This window comes from Athene noctua, chromosome 1, assembly GCF_965140245.1.
Source record: "Athene noctua chromosome 1, bAthNoc1.hap1.1, whole genome shotgun sequence".
Taxonomy (NCBI): Eukaryota; Metazoa; Chordata; class Aves; order Strigiformes; family Strigidae; genus Athene; species Athene noctua.
The window spans coordinates 124,364,186-124,385,468 of NC_134037.1; the positions used below are offsets into that span (position 1 = coordinate 124,364,186).

The following is a 21,283-nucleotide window of genomic DNA, read 5'->3' on the forward strand; positions in this document are numbered from 1 at the left end:
TTCTATGTAGCAGTGTAGATAAAAGCTTGTGTGACAAACATCATGGTAAGGCATGTTGAGACATTCTTTAATAAAAATGACCAAAGCAAACAAGAGTCATCAGCCTTTTTTACATGTAGAGTTTGTTTGCTACAGCAGACGTAGTTTCGTTTTTGACTAGCCTATATGGGAATTTGAGGAGGGGAGTCACTGTGCTTTTGAAGTGTTGATTAAACATGCAAATTATATTTATTTTCACTGGTGGCGAAGTAGTGAGAAGGATGTTTTAAATGTCCAAGCACCTGTTATATCTCCAGATTAGTTTGTGGTTTATACAAGATTGTCTGCTTTCATTATAGTGCTTCAGGGAAAATGAATAATAAACTGAATGAAAACAAGCAGAGATGATACAGAGGGTGCACATGCACAAGTTGGGGTGTGGTTGTCACAGGGCTTGCTTTGGCTGACAGAATTTCTAACCAAATGCCTAAAAGTCAAACGACCAAAAAGACAGCAGTAGATCCTATAAGCTCTCTCTCCTTGGATCAACCATGTGTTGCAATGCAAACCTTAGAAAAGCCAGTGTAAAAATAAAATGTTATTTCAGCACGAAAGGAGCTCCAAAACACTGTTGTACAGTGTAGCTCTGTGCTGATGCTTTCTTTCAACCATCGCTACCTTCTTTTAGGCAGCATTTCTGTAGGAAAAAATAACTCCTTCCCTTACAAATTTTGCTTTAAAACTACGCAGATTCATTAGTATTAAAAGCAGTTTGATCCATTGCTGTGGCCCAAATACCAGATGAGACTTATACCTTCCTCAGGCTCTCCACCTTGGTGTAATATTAAAAATGTAAGCAAACATCTCTGCTCAGTGCACACAGAGAAACTGATTTACAAACATGCAGTTTTCAGCTTTCTTTTTAATGAAGTTTCTTATCAGTGTTCTTGGCTGAAAGACGGACTATAGTAAGTCAGAAGCTTCAAAGCCGTGGTGGCAGCTTCATCTGACATTAAAAGACTACAAATGGTGAGCATCGCATTCTCTGAGGCTTGATTGTTCCCAGTTTCACTCTGTTTCCCTGGTTTTGAAGAGAAAAAAAACATATTAAGGGATATTCTGGGGAGATGTTTGTGTCCCTTGCTCCTGTTTGACCTTATTGAGAAATGCTCAGACAGCAAAGGGGTACAGGAGCTCCAAGAGGAACAGCAGCTATTTTATAGCAGGGATGACTTCTGTTTCATGCTGTTGTGCCTCTGCATGCACGGTATATCTTCAGGCTGTTGTCATGCTCATGCCCATGGCTGGTGCTTCCATCTGTATGGGAGTTGGTTTGCCTTCTGCAGTGAAAGTCGTCCCTACACGTGTCTTGTGGTGGTCCTTTTCCATCGTTGAAGTCCCAACTGGAAGTCCTATTTGCTTCAGAAAGGCCCTGCGCTTCTCTAGGGTGGATGGTCTTTCTGGCTGGGGTAGACTGGTGTGGAAGGTGGTAAGTAGTAGGGCTTGCATGTCTGTCCTCATCAGCGGTGCTGGAGGTTTGCATTTGGGGCTGGCTGCTGTAGTGGGTGGCCAGAGGAGCAGGGCAGTGGTTCTACCCCTTAATTTTCTTGCAGACAAATGCATGTGGACCTCCCACATCCAGCACACCCACCCTTCTCCATCCTTCAGCTTCATAGTATACAGATTTCTCAAGCTCTGTGCAGCTGGGTGAGCGGGGAATGTGTGAGCAGAAAGGAAACTTTATTGTGACAGACAAGCTGGAAGATTGACATAGTCTTCGTAGATATATTAAAAAATAAATGGTTCTGCTTCAGCCTGTGAAGTCTGATCCTCATATATTAACTGTGTGAGCTGAGAGGTGGGGGAAGAGCTCTTTTATTTTCTGGTTTGTTTGCTTTCTGCCTGTATAATCTCAAAGGGTTTTGCCTGCCTGCAAACCTCAATGTATTGTGGAATAGCTTGAGCAGAATAATGTATATTTTAGGCAATGTATGGATACACTGATTTTATTGACAAAGTACAACAAAAAATTATTACTTCCCTGTTTGTCTGCTGGCTGTGAAACACTGGCATATTATTAATACCATAATACCACTCTGCTGGTAAAATCTTACTCTGTCAGGTGTTTCAGAGTAATAACATGCCTAAGAAAAGTGATTTTTGCCAATGATACACTGTAAGCAATTACAATAGTTTTGATATTTTATAAATAATTTCATAACCATCTTCAGTATCCTGCTTACAGAGCCATCTATGATGGGCTTGTAAAAATTAAAACATAAAAGCTAATAACTGCATTAAAGTTTACCTATTTACGTGAAGTGTCTGGTGCAGCGATAGAGGGTTGCTAACGAGGCACCGTGAAAATGCTAAATCAGGGAGTTCTGAAAAAAAGATGACAAGGAAAAAACATTTCCCATTTATTTAGCTCAGAATTTTTAAAATTATCGTTTAATAATGGAAGACTAAAGGAATGGAGTTAAACATTTAATGAGTAAAATATATCTAGAAATTATACCAGGGGCAGTTTTATACAGAAAGACCCAAGCAGGAATTTGGTACTTGGGCTGTTCCCTAAAACTCCTCCTTGTTGTTAAGTAGTAAATTAGTAATTTAAGTCATTAAGCTTCAGCTTTTAAGCAGCTACACCTTGAACTGCAATTTAAGTCACCCTTAGCAGAAAGAGGGGAAATCTTTTATGATTATTTCTTTTATTAATATTTTACACTTTATTTTTAAAATGGTTTTATAGTCATTCTTTTATTTGCTTGTTGGTTGCTGAGTGTTGTGAATTTGAAATTCATCACTGTATATCTGCTCTTAATGTCTACAAATGTAAAATGACCTTGATTGAGATCAGATTTACTAGTATATTCCTTCCCTCTTGCTTAGTAATTGCAGCCTGCCCCTTTCAAAAACAAGTCAAGAGAAGCTTTTTCTTTCTTTGAAGTTGCCAACAGCCAAGTGTCAACACTTCTGAATAGAAATCTTCCTTGGAAAGTTTCAACCTGAAGGGAACTGCTGTAGTCATAGTCTGAAATTATGGTCTTTCCTAATGAAAGTGCTCACACAACCTTATCTCTGCACGCAGAAGCAATTTTTAAACTAGCCATGCTATTTCCTTTTTTTATAGGTCTTAATAGTTCACAGTTTTTTATAGTAGCTAAGACACATGTAAAAAAGTAGCTCTTTTTCTGAACTTCTGTGTAAAGCCATTCTGCTTGTTTCAGTCACCTGCTATCATCCTGATTATCAGTGGATAAAATCTCAACACCTACTTGATGGTTCAGTGCCTGAAATGCTGTAGGGAGGGTTTCCTGGAGTCACCGTCGGCAGCTGTGACATTCAACAGAAATTATCCAATCTGTCCATCTTGTTCCCACAACTGGAGAAAATTACTGTGATCAAAATGGAAAGAAGAGTAGTTAACCTTTTATTTACTTCTCAGTAGGGTAATTTTATAAAGCAGTTGGGAAGTTTAGCTCTTCTGGGTTTCAGTTTTCTATCAGAGCCGATTCCTCTGTGTCTCTGGGCATTGGGATTCTCTGACATGCTTTTATTTGCTGAATTATCAATACTTTCTGGCTAATGTAAAGAAAAATTCTGGAAATGTTAAAAATTATGCCTCAGTACATAAGCTACCTTTTAAGTAGTAAAGGCCAAGATTTGGCAGATTGTCTGGATGAAAAAAAAAAAAAGAGACAGTGTACATTTTAACATCAGTTTGTCCATTTTAAAGTGGACTTTGGTATAGGTTAGAGGGAAATAATCAAAGACCACTTGGACAAAGAATATTGGTGTGAATTCTGTGAGATTTGTAAATTAATATATTCTGGAGTGCAACAGCAGGTGTTGCTTCAAAACCTGTCCCATATGGGACAAACACAACCAAACCAGTCGGACCAGTGGTACTGCAGTTGAAAGCATTGACCTAATGCCTGTTTGTGGCAACCTTGCAAAAAATAGTGCCACTGTTTATTGCTGCTGCTGCTACAGCTGCTGCTATATATTGGAGGGGATGATAAGGAAGGAAAAAGATATACCTGGCACCATAACTCATTCTGTTGCATTGACACATGCTATAGAAGAATGACGTTAGGAAAGTAAATGTGCTTCCTACTAGTCGATTTGGGGGGGATTAAAAAAAAAAAAGTCATAACAGCTTTTAGTTTGTAGATTTCTTTTCAAGGCTTTTTTTTTTTTTTTTTTCCTCCAGGCTTTTAACTTCATTTTTCTTATAGCACTTTAGAGACTTTGATTGATTGCAGCATCTGATTTTGATGAGTCCAGAGGAGTCATACCTAAGATATTCCTTGACTTTACTTTCTCCTTTTGTTCATTATAAGTTTCTTCAAACGGAATATTTTGTTTCATTGCATGGCATCTCTATCTGGTCTGATGTGAGAGGAAAGCACATTCTTTGAATAACTAACACATAGATCACAACTTCTCCTAAAATGATTGCTGAGGAAAAACTTAAAGTACTAACTACACAAAAAAAAATTACCTGTGTGTCACCATCGATATGCTCAGATTTTGTGTAGTGAACTTTCCCAGTGAGCAGACCTTCAGGGAGTGAGAACAACTGTTTCAAAGTTGTGCAGTATTTACAGTTGTACAGCCCTAAAGACTTAGGGTATTTGTGAAAGCATTTAATTTATCCTACATGTAGATTGCAGTAGACATATAATAAGCATTTAGTGCATCCTTTCCATTTTTTCCTGCAGTCCAGGTACTACAAAATTTAGCCTTCACTACTTTTCACCTTTCATTATCAAAGATTTAGCATATTATGTGATTTCCAGTTATAAACCTTTTCTTACAATATTACTTCTACCTTTGTGTCTAGGTACAATACCAGAATGGATTGACTTGCAATGTAGTAATTTTGCAGAGTCATGACATAAGTAAAAAGATTACCACAGGATCTCTAATTTATTTTTTAATCTTATTTTCTATTTCCTACAGATGTGATCCATACAGTTGGGCCGATTGCAAGAGGCCATCTCACCGACACTCATAAAGAGAACTTGGCAAATTGCTATAAATCCTCTCTGAAACTGGCAAAAGAAAACAACATCAGATCAATTGTAAGTACTGTATGAGAACATGTTATTTCTTCTGATTTGTATCTTTGTTTCCTTGCTTGTAGAATAACTACAATGGTAGGCTCCCAGAAGGATTTCTTCTTGTATATGATGTGAAAAAGCAAGAAACTAAACATTATTTAGCCCAAATAGGTGCTTAGAGAAAAGGAATATGCTTATTTTAGGAGTTAGAAAGTTGGCCTGGTAGTGGGGGTGCAGACAACTGTCTCATTAAGGAGGAAGTGGTTCCCACGGCTCATTCTTATACTGTATCATTTATTGAAAAAGACCTTAGCAGCCACTGATCAGGAGGATAATTGCATGCAATATTGCCCCCTAAATGGCTGAGAAGTGATTAATTTGTTGCTTATTCTGTCTGTTAATGCTTCTTCCTGAAAACAAAGGTATTGGTTGAGTGGCACTGTTTATAGCACACCCTCAACCAAATCAATCATAAAATAACCTGTTGTATGATATTCCGTCGAATTGTAAAGGTTCCTTGATTGCTTGAAATACACGTTACATGTTTGTACCAAAAAAGGCCAGATTTTCCAAGTCCACAGAGAAGAGAAGCTCTTCCCTCTCCAGCTCTAGAGCTTTGATTCTGTAGCTCAAACTGTTGCAGCTGAAGTCTTTAGATATCCATAGGTTAATTCCTGGTCTGTTTAACAGAGAAGGAAGTTATCACCTGGGCCTGACTTCACACCTTTTGGTTCATTTGGGCTGCTTGTGTGATAGCACATATGTTTGGCAACTTAGTACACGCAGATGCTTAATCTAGACACTGTTCGTTGGACCAGTGATGTTATATCAGGATGAAATATTCAGCAAAGGAAATCTATTAACCCTGAGAAATCACAAATGGGAAATAAAGCTTTCTGAGGAGAGGGGCAGGACAGGTATGGGGCTTTGAGCCCGAGTTAGATGTGCCCTTCAGAGTCAAACCTGATGAATATTGCTTATTTCTTTCTTGTTGTTGTAAACTGTGCTCTTCACACTTTCTGCTAATGAAATCCTCTCTGTACGTCTCAAAATGGTGTCCAGGGAGCCCTCTCTTTGCCATTATCCAGCCATGAAAGAGACGTGGTGCCCAATTGAGTTGCTACCTGATTTTTTTTTTTCTCCTTGTAATGCTAGGCACATAAATTAGAACTGAAAGCAATGGGGGGGGGGGGGGGGGGGGAGGGAATATTTTGAACTCCTCTCTGAGATTGTTTAAATACACAAGGATGTTTCTATGCTGCTGTGATTCCCATTGGAGCAGGTAAGATCTCTGTGCTGTTGCTCCTGTGTTCATCCTTGTTCCTGCCTTTAGACTCTGGACAATTACATGCTGATTCTGGAGCAATCAGGCTACGGAAAATAAAGTTCCTAACATGAGGTGGGGGGAAAAAGGGAAGGAAGGAAGGAAAAGCAACTAATGAAACGGATTGAAAAAGAATATTGAAATAACAAAGGAAAAACTGCAGTGGGCATTTATCAATGCTTGTAATGCTTGCATCTGTAGTGATTCTGTAATTTTAGGACATTCTAGGTGGTAGCTTGGTATTTAACATGGAATAATAGAGTGGTCATACGCATGGTTTTCATGAGAACTAGCCTGATATTTTAGTAAGAAAAGATGACCACAGGAGAAATCATCCACAGATTATTTCCTTGCTGGTTAAGAGCTGTTGACTGTGCACCTGTTTGAGATAAAAAAATACTCAACACCCAGACTTGCAGAACACAGCTGCACAAGCTGAACAGGAGCCAAGAGACATTCATTCATACCAGCATTAAGAAGCTTAGCAAGCAATATGGATTTTAAAGTCAACATGACAGATCATGGACTGTTCTGAGAAGCCCTAAGTCCAGTGATTTCAGTGATGCTTTGGGAAGTGAAGGCTACTTGAGTGTCTACCCTAATGAACAATTCAAGCCTGGAGCAAAGTAAAATGTATAATTCATTCAATTAAGGAGCAGTAGATTAGTGTGAGTCTGAAGAAAAGAATCCAAAGTACAAGTGGGTTCACAAGATCCAGTACAGTAGACATAAGGGGAAAGGAAAGAAAATGAATAAAAATGTCTACAGACTCCTGAGGCTTACAGAGACCCAGTAGAGAGAACAGAATTACTCAGATTGACTCAAATAGACAACATCTGAGTGTGGACTGGATTATGGTAATAGATATATTGGCAACAGGGAGAAAACAAACAAAAATTGTGCGGGGGAGGGGGGGAGGTTACCTGTGTAAAATAGGATAAAATCAGCTGTGCTGATTAATAGCATCTTTTGGCTGGTCTTTAACAAGAAGGTGAAGTAAGTATGGGAAAGAGGAAAACGAGAAATTTTGAAATAGGTACTGGCTAAAGGCAAGAAAAGCAGCATATGTTTATTTATAATGTATAAGAAGCATTGATGACAGCGAGTTGTAGTATGCTAAAAGAATTAACTAAACCGGAAAGTGTCGAAGCACTAGCAGTTGTAGTAAGTGAGCAGGAAGGTATTAAAAGATTGTAACAACATGAATGTGTTACTTATCTTCAAAACAGAAAGGACAGAAAGTCTAGAAATGAATGCAGAAGGAGGAAAAAAATCCCCACAATTCAAATTGTTTTGAACATGAATTGTGTCATAGAAATTAGAATTGCTGGAGGCGTTATGAATGAAGAATAAGGATGAATGGCAATGTATCAAGTTGGACAGAAGTGTGCAGGATGACTCAGGGTGCGCCGCTAAACACAGTTTAATTTAACATCTTTATTAATGATTTTTGAAGAGTACATAAACAGCTCATTAATTACATTTACAAATGATACTACATTAGGCAGTGTTGCAAACACTAGAAAAGGACAGAGATATATGATGACAATTGATTACAGAGACTGTGAGTATAACCTCATCCAGCATCCACCACAGCACCAGAAGGGAGTTTTTACCTCCACTTCAGTTGAAGGTAGGTCACAACCAGAGCTGATAGCTACAGTGTAACTGGGCATGGGAAAAGATGAAGTAGCATAAGGTGGGGAAAAGTAACCCCAGTTTGCAAATATTCAAAGGGAGAAGCGTGCTGGAAAACCAGAGCAATGAAGATATGGTCTTGAATTACAAGTCTCAGATTAGATACACTTACAGCAGTCACTTGTTTTGTTTCAGTATTACATATTTTTAAGCTGCCTATAGAGAAATGATGGGTGCCATAAAAGTTGTGGTTTCTGTTCAAAATGGGCTGGGGAGAACAGGAATAAGATTTGGAATAGATCAAAAGTCATTTACATATATGTGTACATACATAGATGTTTTACATACTGAGGAAGGGAAGCAATAATGAAATACTGTGTAAATTGTGAGATGCAGCTTTTTTATGGAGGGGGCTAGAGAAGAATGTCAGTGTGTATGACAAAAATGTCAATTAAATGGTGTAGCTCAAATTAATTTGGGTTGTGTTTGCATCCAAGGTGTCCAGGCATGGATCACAGCAACTCTGTGCTAACTCTTGGGGGAGCACTGAAATCACATCTGGAAATGTTATCATCTCAGTGTATAAAAGAAAGATGTGATGGGTAAAACCAGAAATGAGATGAGGGAATATAATAAAATGCCAGTCAGCATGATTCCCAAGGTTCATAATTCACCAGCAGCCCAGCCCTGGGTGAGGATTTGCATAGCCATTAAGGCAGAAAGAAGAGCCTCAGGAACAAATTTGATTGTCCGCAGGATCGTTCAGAGAAATCAAACAGCCCCTGACATTTGTCTCCAGTCCCTGTTTTCTCAAACCTTTTATGCTCAATATGAGGTTTCAAATGCCATATGAGCTCTTTTCATACAGGAGTTTCTCTCTCAAGTCATCTACTCCATCTACCTTTTAGGTGACCAAAGTAAAGTTTGTGTTTGTACTTGTTACCTGGCATTCCCAAAACCATGCATTGCTTTTTTCTTTCATATTTGTTTATGTAGCTGTGCCCACTGTAGGGTGCTTGAGCTGCTCTCTGACTATTTGTGTGGTCACTGGTGCTGGGTGAACCTTTTATGTTGTGTAAGCCTTATTTATACAATCCTCTGTCTGGTGAAGAGGACACTTGAGACATTGTTTCTGTTTATCTCCACTTAAGTTGGTAGAGATCAATGGGAGAAAAAATACTTAAGGTAATACAAGAAGTTTATTTGAGGAGCAAATAGTTGACATTTAAGCAGATTAAGTTTCTTAACTATTCAGATAATTTCCTAGTAATGTAAAAAAATTGTATTTTGATGATGGTCTCTTTAACACACTGGTAGTAATTGCTGCCCTACATCAATTAAATCTCCTCTGTCTGAAATATTGGGAATACATTATAGGCTCCAAATCCTTACTAAAAGAAGAAATGGTAATAATAGTCCAGTAGACGCTTTTTATGTTTTCCCGTATTGGTTTTCTAAATAAGAGTCTTACAGGCCAATTAATTGTTAGGTTATCAGACAGGCTGGGGGAGTTGTAATCACTGTTTCCAGGGATTAAATTGCTCCCCTGTTTACACACTGTTTGAAATTATTTACTCTGTGTGCTCTGACTTTTTCGGAGGACCTCCTGTCCTGCTTTTCTTTACACACGCTGCTTTGAAGCCATCTGACACCCTGGAACTTTTCTGAACATCAGGCATTTCCCTGCCACATGCTTCATTCAGACTTATCTTGTTGCTAAAAAATCTCAAGCAGTTGATGTCAGTCGAAGCCAGGATTGCAGTTAAACAGACACTTTATGAACTACACAGAAAAAAAAGAAAAAAAAAAAGCACTGTGCATTGTTGTGGGTGGGTTCCAAGTCAAAAGTGTGTTTTGCAGAGAAGGGAAGTGGGTGCTGATCCCTCACACAGAAGGCCGGGCAGGCTTCCTCTGTGATGGTTATGGAAACGGAGAAGTTTTATTCAGGAGTACAGCCCTGATGTTGTTCAGGGCTGTGTTTGGCATTGCAGTCTTCAGGATCACTTCATGTTGGCAGGGGGCAAATTGTAAAGCTTTAACAAGAAGCATTTCTTTAGACCTCGCTCTCTGACCTCTACCTCTAGGGAGAATTATGGTGGGGGGGGGCAGGACGGATGGGGACTGGAGGAAATCCTCAAAGAATGTGGCTTTGTGAGTTGCAGAAGGAGCCTGCTTGTCACCAGCAAATATATTAGCGGGGTTAAACACAAAATACGAAAATGTTTCTGGGAAGAGTTCATGCTATTCTAGAGCCTTACTAATTTAGTTTGCATAAATAGACATGCACAAAAACATTAGTCTGTCTTTCTGCCTGGATGTTTGTGCTATGAATGCAAAAGGTAGTCTTGCTCCAGAGAAAGCCTCTTAGCTGGGCTCTACTAGGCATAACCACCCTGCTCTTTCTGTCTAAAATATATAAAAGCAAAAAGCCATCTAGAAATATCTCAGAAGTAAGAGAACCTATTCAGGGGCTGATTTGCTCATCCTCAGGTCGAGTGGAAAAGCCATCGCTTGGCGGTGGGATGGCTAGTGACCTGTAATGATGGGATATTTCTGGGAGAGTAGGTTGTCTCTTTTGTCTCTGGCTAAAGTGGGACCCTCCTGTGCATGCAGCTTATGCTGCGTTTTGGTTAGGCTTATTATAAAAGTATGCTAAGATCAGGAAGCACTTTTTGGAGTCCACATTGTGCCTCCATTTCTGGGGTCTTAAATCAATGTACACAATGCATATTACTAACTGTGCATATGCAGTGCTTTTAAATTAAAGTATTATTTGAGGCTTTGTTAGATAAATATTCCTTTTGTATAAATATTAAGTTAGTCTACAGGGAGTTTCGACTCATATCCTTTTTGTAGGTGTTTTTCACAAACAAAGGTCACTTACTTTAATTGTATTTGTTGTCTGGGTAATGGCAAAATTAATACCAATACTAATATAACTAGTTTGTACAGAAGCACAACCTAATCACTATTCTGAGGAGCATTTAAACATACATCAAGAAAGGTACCTGTCGCTTCTCTGGTTATAGCACTTAAGAAATAACTGAATTGTCTTTTTAAGTGTCTTAAATGTTTGTCCCCACCTGTAATCTGGGATTTAAAAACTAGACTTTGCAGCTGTGCGCTGATATTCTTCGTATTGTGTTCACCTTTAAAAGGATGTTGTACTTCTGATAGGCTGCAGTGTTTCTTTGAGCTTTGTTTTAGTGGAGGCATATTTAACCTCTGTGATGTCTGAATCTTCAATTATAACTCATGGACTTAAATTTTTAATATCAGTTTCAAACGCAGAGTCTTCTCAGTTCCTCCTGTTCTAAATTATAAAATTCAGGAAAGAGGGACTTTACTTGAACTGTAGAAAGGCACTTAGAATCATGTACTATAATGTATTGGTCTAAGAGATTGTATTACAGTCTTGCCTTTACCTGACTTGTTCTCTCATGATGCAGAGTTATGTTTTAGGGAAAAGTGAAGTGATTTTTTTTATTTTTAAGGAAACTTATTTCTTGCTGAGGATGTTGCCATAGCAATGAGTTACAAGTCTGAAATTCCTAAAGGTGGACTTTATTCTATCATCTGGTTTTTCGATATAGATTCATATCCATTAATCAGAAGAGTTGCTTTGGAAGGAAATTTCCGCAGCATCGTAAATCCACTTAAATTGTTTCTTAGAAACACTTGTTTAACTTGATATGACTGATCTTACATTTTCAAACTCAGTTTTCTCTCCAGCTTAACCTTTTTCTTTCTTTTGCTTATTAACTTTCTTCTCTTTAATTTTTAAAGACCTTATCTGGAAAATATATATCTACTACACTAAGTCTTTAAATATGCTTAATTACTATGTTGGCTTTTTACATCTGCATCACATGAGGCAGTTGTGATCTTTCATTTTGGTTACAGAAATTGCTATAGCTGGCCGTGCTTTTGTTAACCCAAGGTAAACGTGTTTCCTTGTGTTGCATGTGCTCCCAACCATTTCTTCCAAAATTATCTTGGCAGATTGAATTACAATCCTGTTTCTTCTATAAGGATTTCATTAAATGAGATGTATTCAGCAAGATCAAATGTAAATTTTTACACCTGAACAGAGATGCTCATTCAACCAAGAAAGGTTGAGGAATGATTGTAGCCCTAGGCAGAAGTTCCTCAGAGAATAGGCTGGAGTTTGTAGTGGATCATTCACTGGAATTGAGTTGACAACATGACCCTGTTGTGGGGAAAACCAAGAAAGAAGCAGCTATAGAGTGACAATTAAACAGGAAAGATGTGTGGAGTTTATTGCACTACTTTAGTAGGACTAACTGGACCACTGGGTTCAGAGCGGGGAACTGGAAGATGGTGTTTCAGGCAGGGGTGATCAGGGACTTAGAAACAGCACCAAGAGTAGAGTTAAAGAAAAAGTTTAAGTCCAGAGAACAGGAGACAGGAAAAAGACAAAAAAAACTCTGAAATGTCAGCCAAAGAGTAAAAGTTAATAAACTGTTGTCTGTCTGGACAAGAAGTAACAGCCTGAATTTATAGGAATGGAGTGATGAGGAATTTCCTAGTTGAAGGATGGTAAAGCATTGGGAAAATTTTTTAGGAGAATTATGACTTCACCAGCATCTGTATGTGGACTATCACAAGTGTTTGTGGAAACCTGGTTTCTTAATACATTAAGCATTGCCAAAAGCCCAACGGTTTCAAAAGGCAGAAGGTTTTGAGCTCCGGCAGTGAAGATGTTGCAGCCTTGGGGAAATGGGCAGGTAGCCTAATCACTGTAGGAGCTTGCCTGTACAGTGATGACTCCTGACCAGGGATATCCCTCCCCACCACACCCCTATCCTAGGTGTTCAGAAGTATTTTGAGTACAGACGGGAACAGATACATCCCCAAACTGAGCAGGTGCTTGAACTTGTACCAACAGACAGGTCTCGGGGATGCTGGAGCTTAGATACTGCACCAAGTGGCATTAACAGAGAACAAAAGCCCCTGTAGCCCTTCCACCCACCCAGGTCATCTTCTACCTGGCCACAAACAACTGTCTAGGTAGTATAAATAAATAACAGTGGTGCTTCAATAAACAGATTGCATTACAAGGGAGTCTCAGTTCTCCATTTTATTGTTCTGTGATGTTACCATTGTAGCTGTTCTGCACTGAGGTGATTTTGTGATGGGAGAAGGGAGAAAGGTTAGTTATTTTTGTAGAGTTTAATGAAACACTGACTATACATTTAAGAAGAAAAAAAAAAAGAGATCTGGTGGAATAAAAAAGAAAATAGCTTGCTCAGTAGTAAGTTCTGTAAGTTTAGGTATGTGATGGGTTTAATGTGTGCTAATTCACCAATCACTGTGTGGGAATCCAGTGCTTAAAAGGATGAAACTTTCTGGAAACATTGCCTGTTGGCTCAATAATTGGGTAACTGTCTCATTAGGGAAGGACAAAGTACAGATCTGTCAGACAGTGGACCACAATGCTAGTTACATGAGACAGCTCATAAAAACTAGGGACTGCTGGAAGGTCTACACCATAAAGTGCAGGGGAAGAGAATGTTTGATGTTTCTGTACAGAGGAAATTGTACTGAAAAAACCTCTTCATTTTGATTTAAAAAGAAAAAATTGTAAAAATAGAGGAATTCTTAGTTGCATGCAGATCTTGGCTCTGCAGAGTCAAGTGTGTAAGATGATTGTCATTATTTGAATAGCAGGTTTTTATAATGGAAATTCATAGTAAAAGTTGATGGCATAATACTAATTCCTAACAAAGCCCATAGAGCTGATGGGCTGTGGCCATCAGGCTCTGTGCAAAGTGATTGTTGTCCTTCTACTTTGCTTCCTTTCATTGACCTATTCCCTGTCATCTTGTCTGCAGTTTGTAGGCTCTTTGGGAGGGCTTGTATTTGCTCTGTAAGAACAGTCTGTGTTGTGCTAAGGAGGTGCAATCCCTGTTGAGACTCGTGGGATTCACATCAATAACAGTAATGGGAAATAATAGTTGCAGCAGGGTCTTGGGGTTTTTTTTCACGCAGACTGTAGTGACTCTCACCACCACCAGAAGCGGAGTCAAATTCTGCTGAAATTAGAAATTGCTTATTCACAGGTTTTTATGCTGGAGGTACCCTTCGTGGTGCCTAGAAATGTATAAAGAGCTGTCTGGCAGATAGTGTCTTGTCACTACCAGATTTTCTCCTTGGGGTTTAATGGTGAGGAAAAGAATGCGTCATGCTGCGTTTTAGCACTGCGTGGTGCTTTCAAGGTCCCTGTCACTTGGCATTTTTCATCTGATAATTTTGAAATGCTTCTGTACATCCCATTTGGGTTTTTAAACATTGCCTTAATTTACTATGCAAAGAAAAAATACAGGATGAATTTTGTATCTGCTTTTTTACTTGAAATCAGCCTATTTTTCAAATAGATTAAAAAATTGATTATTTTGAACACATTTTTACATTTATATTGCTAATATAAAGCAAAGAAATGAAAAACTAAAAGCATAATTTTTTTCTGTGGATCAGATGGGCATCATAATACTTCACTAAATTTAAAAAAAATTTCATTATGGCGTAATATCTGTTTAGGATAAGAGTAAATACATTGAAAAGTCATTCTGAAAAATAAACAGAAGGGGCATGCCTTCATGAGTCTTGTTTGCCAGCTCGTTAAATATGTTTTCCCTGAATTGCTACTAGTCACTTGGAGCTACATACATTATATAGAAATGGTGTATTATGTCATAGCTACATATAAAGAAACAGCAATGATCAGTAGTTAGCTACAAAATTTATACCCTTACTTGAGAGGGGTTTTTTTAATATTATTCTAGTATGATGATGTCACATTATCGTTTAAGGCTTGTACAGTGTAAAACCACTGTAATTTGAATAATATAGTTAATATGACTGTTACTTCAGTATTGTCTTCTGATGAAATATTCTTTTTTTTTTTATCTGAAGAACTGGTCTCACCAAATATAAATTACATGCAGTCCATATTCAAGTGAACAGTTTAACAGCCTTATTTTTTCAAAGCTGACTTGCTTATGAATGGAAAAAAAAAATACAACAAATACAGTTAGTAGTTTTTGCAAAGGAAACTATGATAAAAAAGATGCGTATTGTAGCATGAATTACTGTGGCTTGTCATAGGAGGATATCACTGCAAGGGGGGAAGGGGTTTTTTTTAATTGGGATAATTATAGGTGAATGAATTTTTAATTTTCTCTTCTTATGCCTTTCATAGACTACCTAAATTAAAGCTATATGCTAAGAACACACATTTCTGTAGACTGCAGTTAGCTTGAGTGTTTGCTTTACTAGTGGTCTTATTAAAAATTATTATTCTGTTCACATTGGAATGTAGAGTATGTTACACTGCAAATATTTTATTTTTCTAAGGGAATAAATCAGCATTGATGGGTTTTGTGAGTTGTCATACCTTCCTGAGATTTCTCTGACATATGCTGGCTGGATTAAATCTTTATGAATTAAATCTCGACCTGTGTGTATTCCACACAACTGTGCATTTTCAGAAGAGGAGCAGACATCATGAGAATGGTTTTTGTTCATACCAAATGATAGAGTTTGGACAGAAACCTTGAATGGTGATCTCAACCGAGAAAATGTAAGTAGTGTTGGGACAGAATTATCTACTAACATGTCCTCCTTGAACAGCTGATCCTGACTCTGCACTTCCATAAACACAGTGCAGTTCTTCCCCCTGCTTTTGCAAAAATGAGGAAGACTGCACATTTGTCAGAGCCTATATGAAAGGTGAGAGAGGATAAGACCAACAGGTTTTTATATTTATTACCCATTGGTATTCCTTGTTGGGGAATGTGTCCCTCCCTGAGACAAGCATAGATAAGTCAGGCTTTGTGCAGGAAATTTTGCTACCGTAGTAGTGGTGGGATTATTCCTTCTACTCTGCAAGCAGATGATGCTGTTTCAGTATGACCTCTGTGTGCTCCTTATTTTTGCCTGCCCTGGATTTGTTTATGGCCACCCTTGTAAAGGCACTCCTTTGTGGTTTGGCATATTGGAACCGAAATGTTTCTATCCCCCGTCACATCCCTGAAGCTGAACATCTGTGTGTTTGCCTGATACAGAAAGCTTTGTACCTGCCTACCTCCTGCAGGAGAAGGAAATGTTGCTATTAATGTTTCTGGATTACTAAAATGTTTTTCATACCGATCTTAAATCTCCATTTCCTACTCAGTTCTCATTTATGTCCTGTCTAAGTTCTTGTGTGAGTATCTTCTCTAACTGGATCATTGCAGATCACAATCTTTTTTTGCAAAGTAAAACACACAATGGTGCATAACATTTTTTCATACATCTGTTATGTGCAGGCATTCCATTTCCTTATCTGTTCTTCCATTCTCAAATACACCAAGACTAAGTTTGGTGACAAGGACAAGCTCAAGCCATCAAACTGTCATTCTTTCTTTGCTGAATTAATGTGTCCCTTGCATTCTAATTCCCCTGTTTACATAGCCTGGTGCCATTTTTTCTTTCTTTAACAGAGAAACAGAGTGTTCCAAACATTATATTATTATTTACTTCAGCCTTGAGTCGTTATTTTTGTTGTTGACTCTAGCTTTGTTCCTTTTAAGTGTTTACATGCTTCCCTTCTTTGATAACTCAAAGTGTGTTTCATAATGTTTAAATTCCATAGGACACTTACTTATCCATTTCCTTAATCTCTCTCCATCTCCCTTTTGTTCTGCATTCTCACATGTCTTCATTATTTCACCGATTGGAATCATCTGCAAAATTACTAAGGGTCTTTGACTATCAGAGCTGCTGAGTCACGTTATATAGAAGCAAAGTTGTATCCAGACCTAACTAAAAGAGCAGATAAGTAAAGATTCTTATTTGGTTATCTCTCTAACATGTCTTTTCTCCATTTTCCTGGCACAGAGATGAGGAGTGTGGCATATAAACAGAGTTTCTGATGCAGTATTAGTATCTGAATTCACCAGTTCAGAAAATGCAGCTCCCACTTTCCTTACGAAAACGAGCAAGCCTCTAGCACCATATCCAGGTATATTGGAAATAAAATGCAAACATTTTGTTAAAAGATGGGAATAAAAAAAAAAATTTGCATTAGACCACAAACTATTTGATGGTCCAAGAAACATACTGCTAAAAAACCTGCAAGGTGGTGATGCTGTGTGACATTGGTTCATTCAAATAAGCTGCTGTCTAAGAAGATGTATATCTATCGTACTTCATTTCAGGACTTCACCTCTAGAAGCTAATGACATTAATGATAGCTAATTCTGCCTTGCCTGATGGTGGTGGTGACTACAGCTTGTAATCGGGTGTTAGAAACAACCCACTTGATAAATTCAAGATGCTGAGCCAAATCAGCTACTGCACTGTTGACTTTAATTAAAATTGCTAGTGATCTATGTTTTTAAAAGCATGAACTGCTGGTGTTCTTCATCAGCATTTATTGTGCTTCATTTCAGTGGTACATCTGTTTTTCTCATTTATAGTTGGTAGGGGGAATATTTTGCCATTGTCATGTATTTGGCCTAAATTGGATTTATTTTTTGGAAGGCGTAATCCAGTGTCATCAACATCATCTGAAGGATTTCTGCAGGTACCAGACACAGTCAAAATAACTTATCCCATTCTGGCTAAATACTCGTGAATCTCAACCAAAAAGAGCTCTGTGATAGCTGCACCACCTGTAGTCCCTGAACTGAGTAGTTGGAATGCTTTAGTGCGATTTATCGTTGTACCTTTCCTTTGCAGTGCAGATGTACTTTAAGTAAATGAAACCATTTTTCTTTATTATCTCCTTGTTAAGAAAACCAGCGCTTGCCTTTTCCCCAAGTGTAGGGCTTCTCTGAATAAATATGCAAAATATCATTTCACAGAATGACATTCTACCAAATCCCTTTGTGCTTAGTCCTGCCAGAGGAGGGAGAGCTGTGAGGGTTTATAAAACAAATTCATGCACCTTGCAGGTCTTTATGAGGTAGTTTGGGGAGAATAATGGAATGCTACACAAGTGTCAGGGAGATTTTGGTTAAATGACAGGCTCTAGAAAAGTCTGTGGAGTACAAAATACAAAGTTAAATTCTCACTAGTACCTAAATAACGGCCTGGACTTAAAAGCATTTCCAGCCAAACAAAATGTTAGATAGATTGGGCTGAATCATGAAAGATTTTGTTAGTTAAAAGATAACAATTCCCTTGTAATTCTGATTTGTGAATAGTACCTATTTCCAAAGTTAAATCTAAAAAGGGAGAATAGCAAATAGGCTGGAATACTCAGGCATGAATGCAACACGAGAATAGATCAGGAAGAGCTTGAAAAAGCAAGGCAAACCCGCAAATTTAATGAGCACTTGTGGAGAGGGCTAATTAGAAGCAGATGCTGTAGCTCTTTGGACTTAGAGCATGAGTGGTGGCAGGCATTGGGAGGGCTGAAGTCAAAGACTTGCTAGAAGCATATATATAACTATTCCGTGCATTTTTAAGTTATAAACTTACAGGTGATGATGTTTGATCAAACTATTCCTAGAAAGAGTTACTAGATGCCTCCTGTTTGTGGATAAATTTTTCACCTTGGTGTGTGCTTAAGAACATGACAGCGCCAAAGTCAGCAGTGAAATTCTCACCGAGATGTTTGCATGTCTTATCTTAGTGTCTTCTTATATGCAAAACAGGCTGAATTTCATTAGAGAAACAGCAGCTGATCAAGATTACGCACTCTTCCAAAATTTAGTAAGCAATAGTGGTAGCATTAGTAGTCCTAAGATATCTCCATTGGTAGGAAGAACTGGTTTACAGCAACAAGAAACATAAACTGTTAGGAATGCATGTCCAGATCTTTGCCTTAAAAAGGTCTCTGGAAACTTTCTGTGCTTCTAGACTATACATTGTTGTTTGGTTCTTTTTCTTTCTTTGAATGGCTCAGGAGATACTATTTTTGTAAATCCTATGGTTTCTGGGGATGTCAGGGAAAGCACTGTCCTGAAGGACTTAGAATTAGAGACTGTGAGCTAAGTTCATGTCAAATGATAGCTCACTTAGCATAAGAATGGTTTTTTTATTTGTAAAATTTTGGAAGGCATGAAGTATATAAGTAAAGGGTATATGTCTAGTGGGCCACTTTCCTATTGTTCCCAAGGTTTTTCTAGTGTTTCTAGCATGTTTATTTAGCTCTTCCAGAATACATTGTTCTGATGTTTCATACTGAAGAATAAATAGATCAAACCTCTTTAATGCAGCAGGCTCTCTTAATGGTGAGGAGTAGACTTGCAGCTATACCACTATCCTCTTCTGAGGTATTATCAGGAAAAATAAAGCCTTTCAAGGGCTCTTGGACACAATAGCGTTGAGCAATTGCTGGGTACACATTAAGAAATATTTTTTTACAAAAACTATGAAATTGTTTGACTTTCGAATAGACTGATCATAAGTGTATTGGGTTTGTGTGGCAAGATTTTGGTAGCAGGGGAGCTACAGGGGTGGCTTCTGTGAGAAGCTGCTAGAAGCCTCCCCTGTGTCTGACAGAGCCAATGCCACCAGCTCTGAGAAGGACCTGCAACTGTCCACGGCCAAGCCCATCAGTGACAGTGGTAGTGTCTCTGGGAAAACATGGTAAGAAGTGGGGGGGGAAACTGTGGGAGAGCAATGGCACTGAAGAGAGGAGTGAGAATATGTGAGAGAAACAGCTCTGCAAACACCAAGGTCAGTAAAGAAAGAGGGGCAGGAGATGATCCAGGTGCTGGAGCAGAGATTCCCCTTCAGCCCATGGGGGACCCCATTCCGGAGCAGGGGTATGTGCCTGAAGGAGGCTGTGACCCCGTGGGAAGCCTGTGCTGGAGCCAGCCCCTACCAGGACCTGTGGCTCCGTGGAGAGAGGAGCCTGCACTGGAGCAGGTTTCCTGGTGGGACTGGTGACCCCACAGGGGACCCACACTGGAGCAGGTCATGAAGAACTGCAGCCTGTGGGAAGGATTCACGTGGGAGAAGTTTGTGAAGCACTGTGTCCTGTGGGAGGGAGCCCATGCCTGGAGCAGGGGAAGAGAGTGAGGAGTCCTTCCTCTGAGGAGGAAGGAATGGCAGAGACAATGTGTTATGAAATTACCTCAACACCCATCCCCTGCACCGCTGGATGGGAGGAGGTAGAGAAATTGGGAGTACAGCTGAGTCCAGGAAGAAGGGAGGGTTGGGGGAAAGGTGTTTTTAAGATTTGTTTTATTTCTCATTACCCGACTTTGATTTGATTGGCAATAAATTACTTTTCTTGAGTTGAGTCTGCGTTGCCCACGATGGTAATTGGTGAATGATCTGTCCTTGTCCTTCTCTCCACCCACAAGCCTTTTGTTGTATTGTCTCTCCCCTGTCCAGTTGAGGAGGGGAGAGATAGACTGGCTTTGGTGGGCACCTGGTGTCCAGCCAGGGTCAACCCACCACAGTAAGTGTGCTTTTTCCCTACCACTGTGGATGAAAAACTTGGGCTCAGCTGAAGCTATTGGAGTCAAGTTGCCATGTTCTGTGTCTGAAGTAAATCTTGTAACTCTCAGTGCCCATAATGACTTCAGTTGGCATAACTGCAATCAATAAGTAATAATCAAATCGCAGACTGGAAAAGGGAAGGCTCTGTAAATGTTCTGGTACATTGCTCATTACTGTGTTGATGTCAGAAAACAGCACCAGTGGAAATGATCAAAGTGGGGCAATATTCTGCAGCAGCGGAGTGTCAGAAATCTAAGTTTCTGCAAAAAATTTACATGATTTTCTATAAATTCTCATTTCTAATGTGACATGAATCATCGTATACTTGGGGTTTCACCACAGAAGTGCTCAGCTTTTGCTGCAAACCATTTGAATATGCTTATTGCAAATCGTGGTCTCGGGCTTCCAATCAGTTCAATGTAACAAGAATGATTAAAGGGTTACAGAAAGTAATAATTTAAAAGACAAAAATGCTGGTATATTTTGAAAGCTGTAAGACGACTTTTTCCATAAGGAGTACTGACAGACAAAGCCCCAGCAGTAGAAGAGTTGCAAATAATGGGATGTGTGCTGAGGGCTAACTGCAGGAGTAAGCCCTGCCTCGTTCAGTGTGATGCTCTGTCTGCAAGGAAGTGTTTGACGTGGGTAGATTTCAGACTCATAAACTCTAGCAGGTAATACAGTGTGCAGAGAAACAAGGCTGATCTTACATTTGCTTTATTTTGCTTGACTTTGTTTTAATCTTTTGTCCTAGTAAAGTAACACGAAAGCATATGTGTTTGGTTGACAGGCTAGTGTGTGAGAACTTCAT

General features: G+C 38.9%; 1 protein-coding gene across 4 annotated transcripts in view; it reads left to right on the forward strand.

The window, feature by feature from the left end:
• The window catches only part of MACROD2 (mono-ADP ribosylhydrolase 2), an 890,001-nt gene that overhangs the window by 512,448 nt on the left and 356,270 nt on the right, over positions 1–21,283 (forward strand). For all 4 annotated transcript variants that reach the window (XM_074917676.1, XM_074917770.1, XM_074917932.1 and 1 more), the window contains exon 6: positions 4,948–5,069. In XM_074917676.1, coding sequence (XP_074773777.1) covers positions 4,948–5,069 — 122 coding nt within the window. The remainder of the gene's footprint in view (positions 1–4,947; positions 5,070–21,283) is intronic.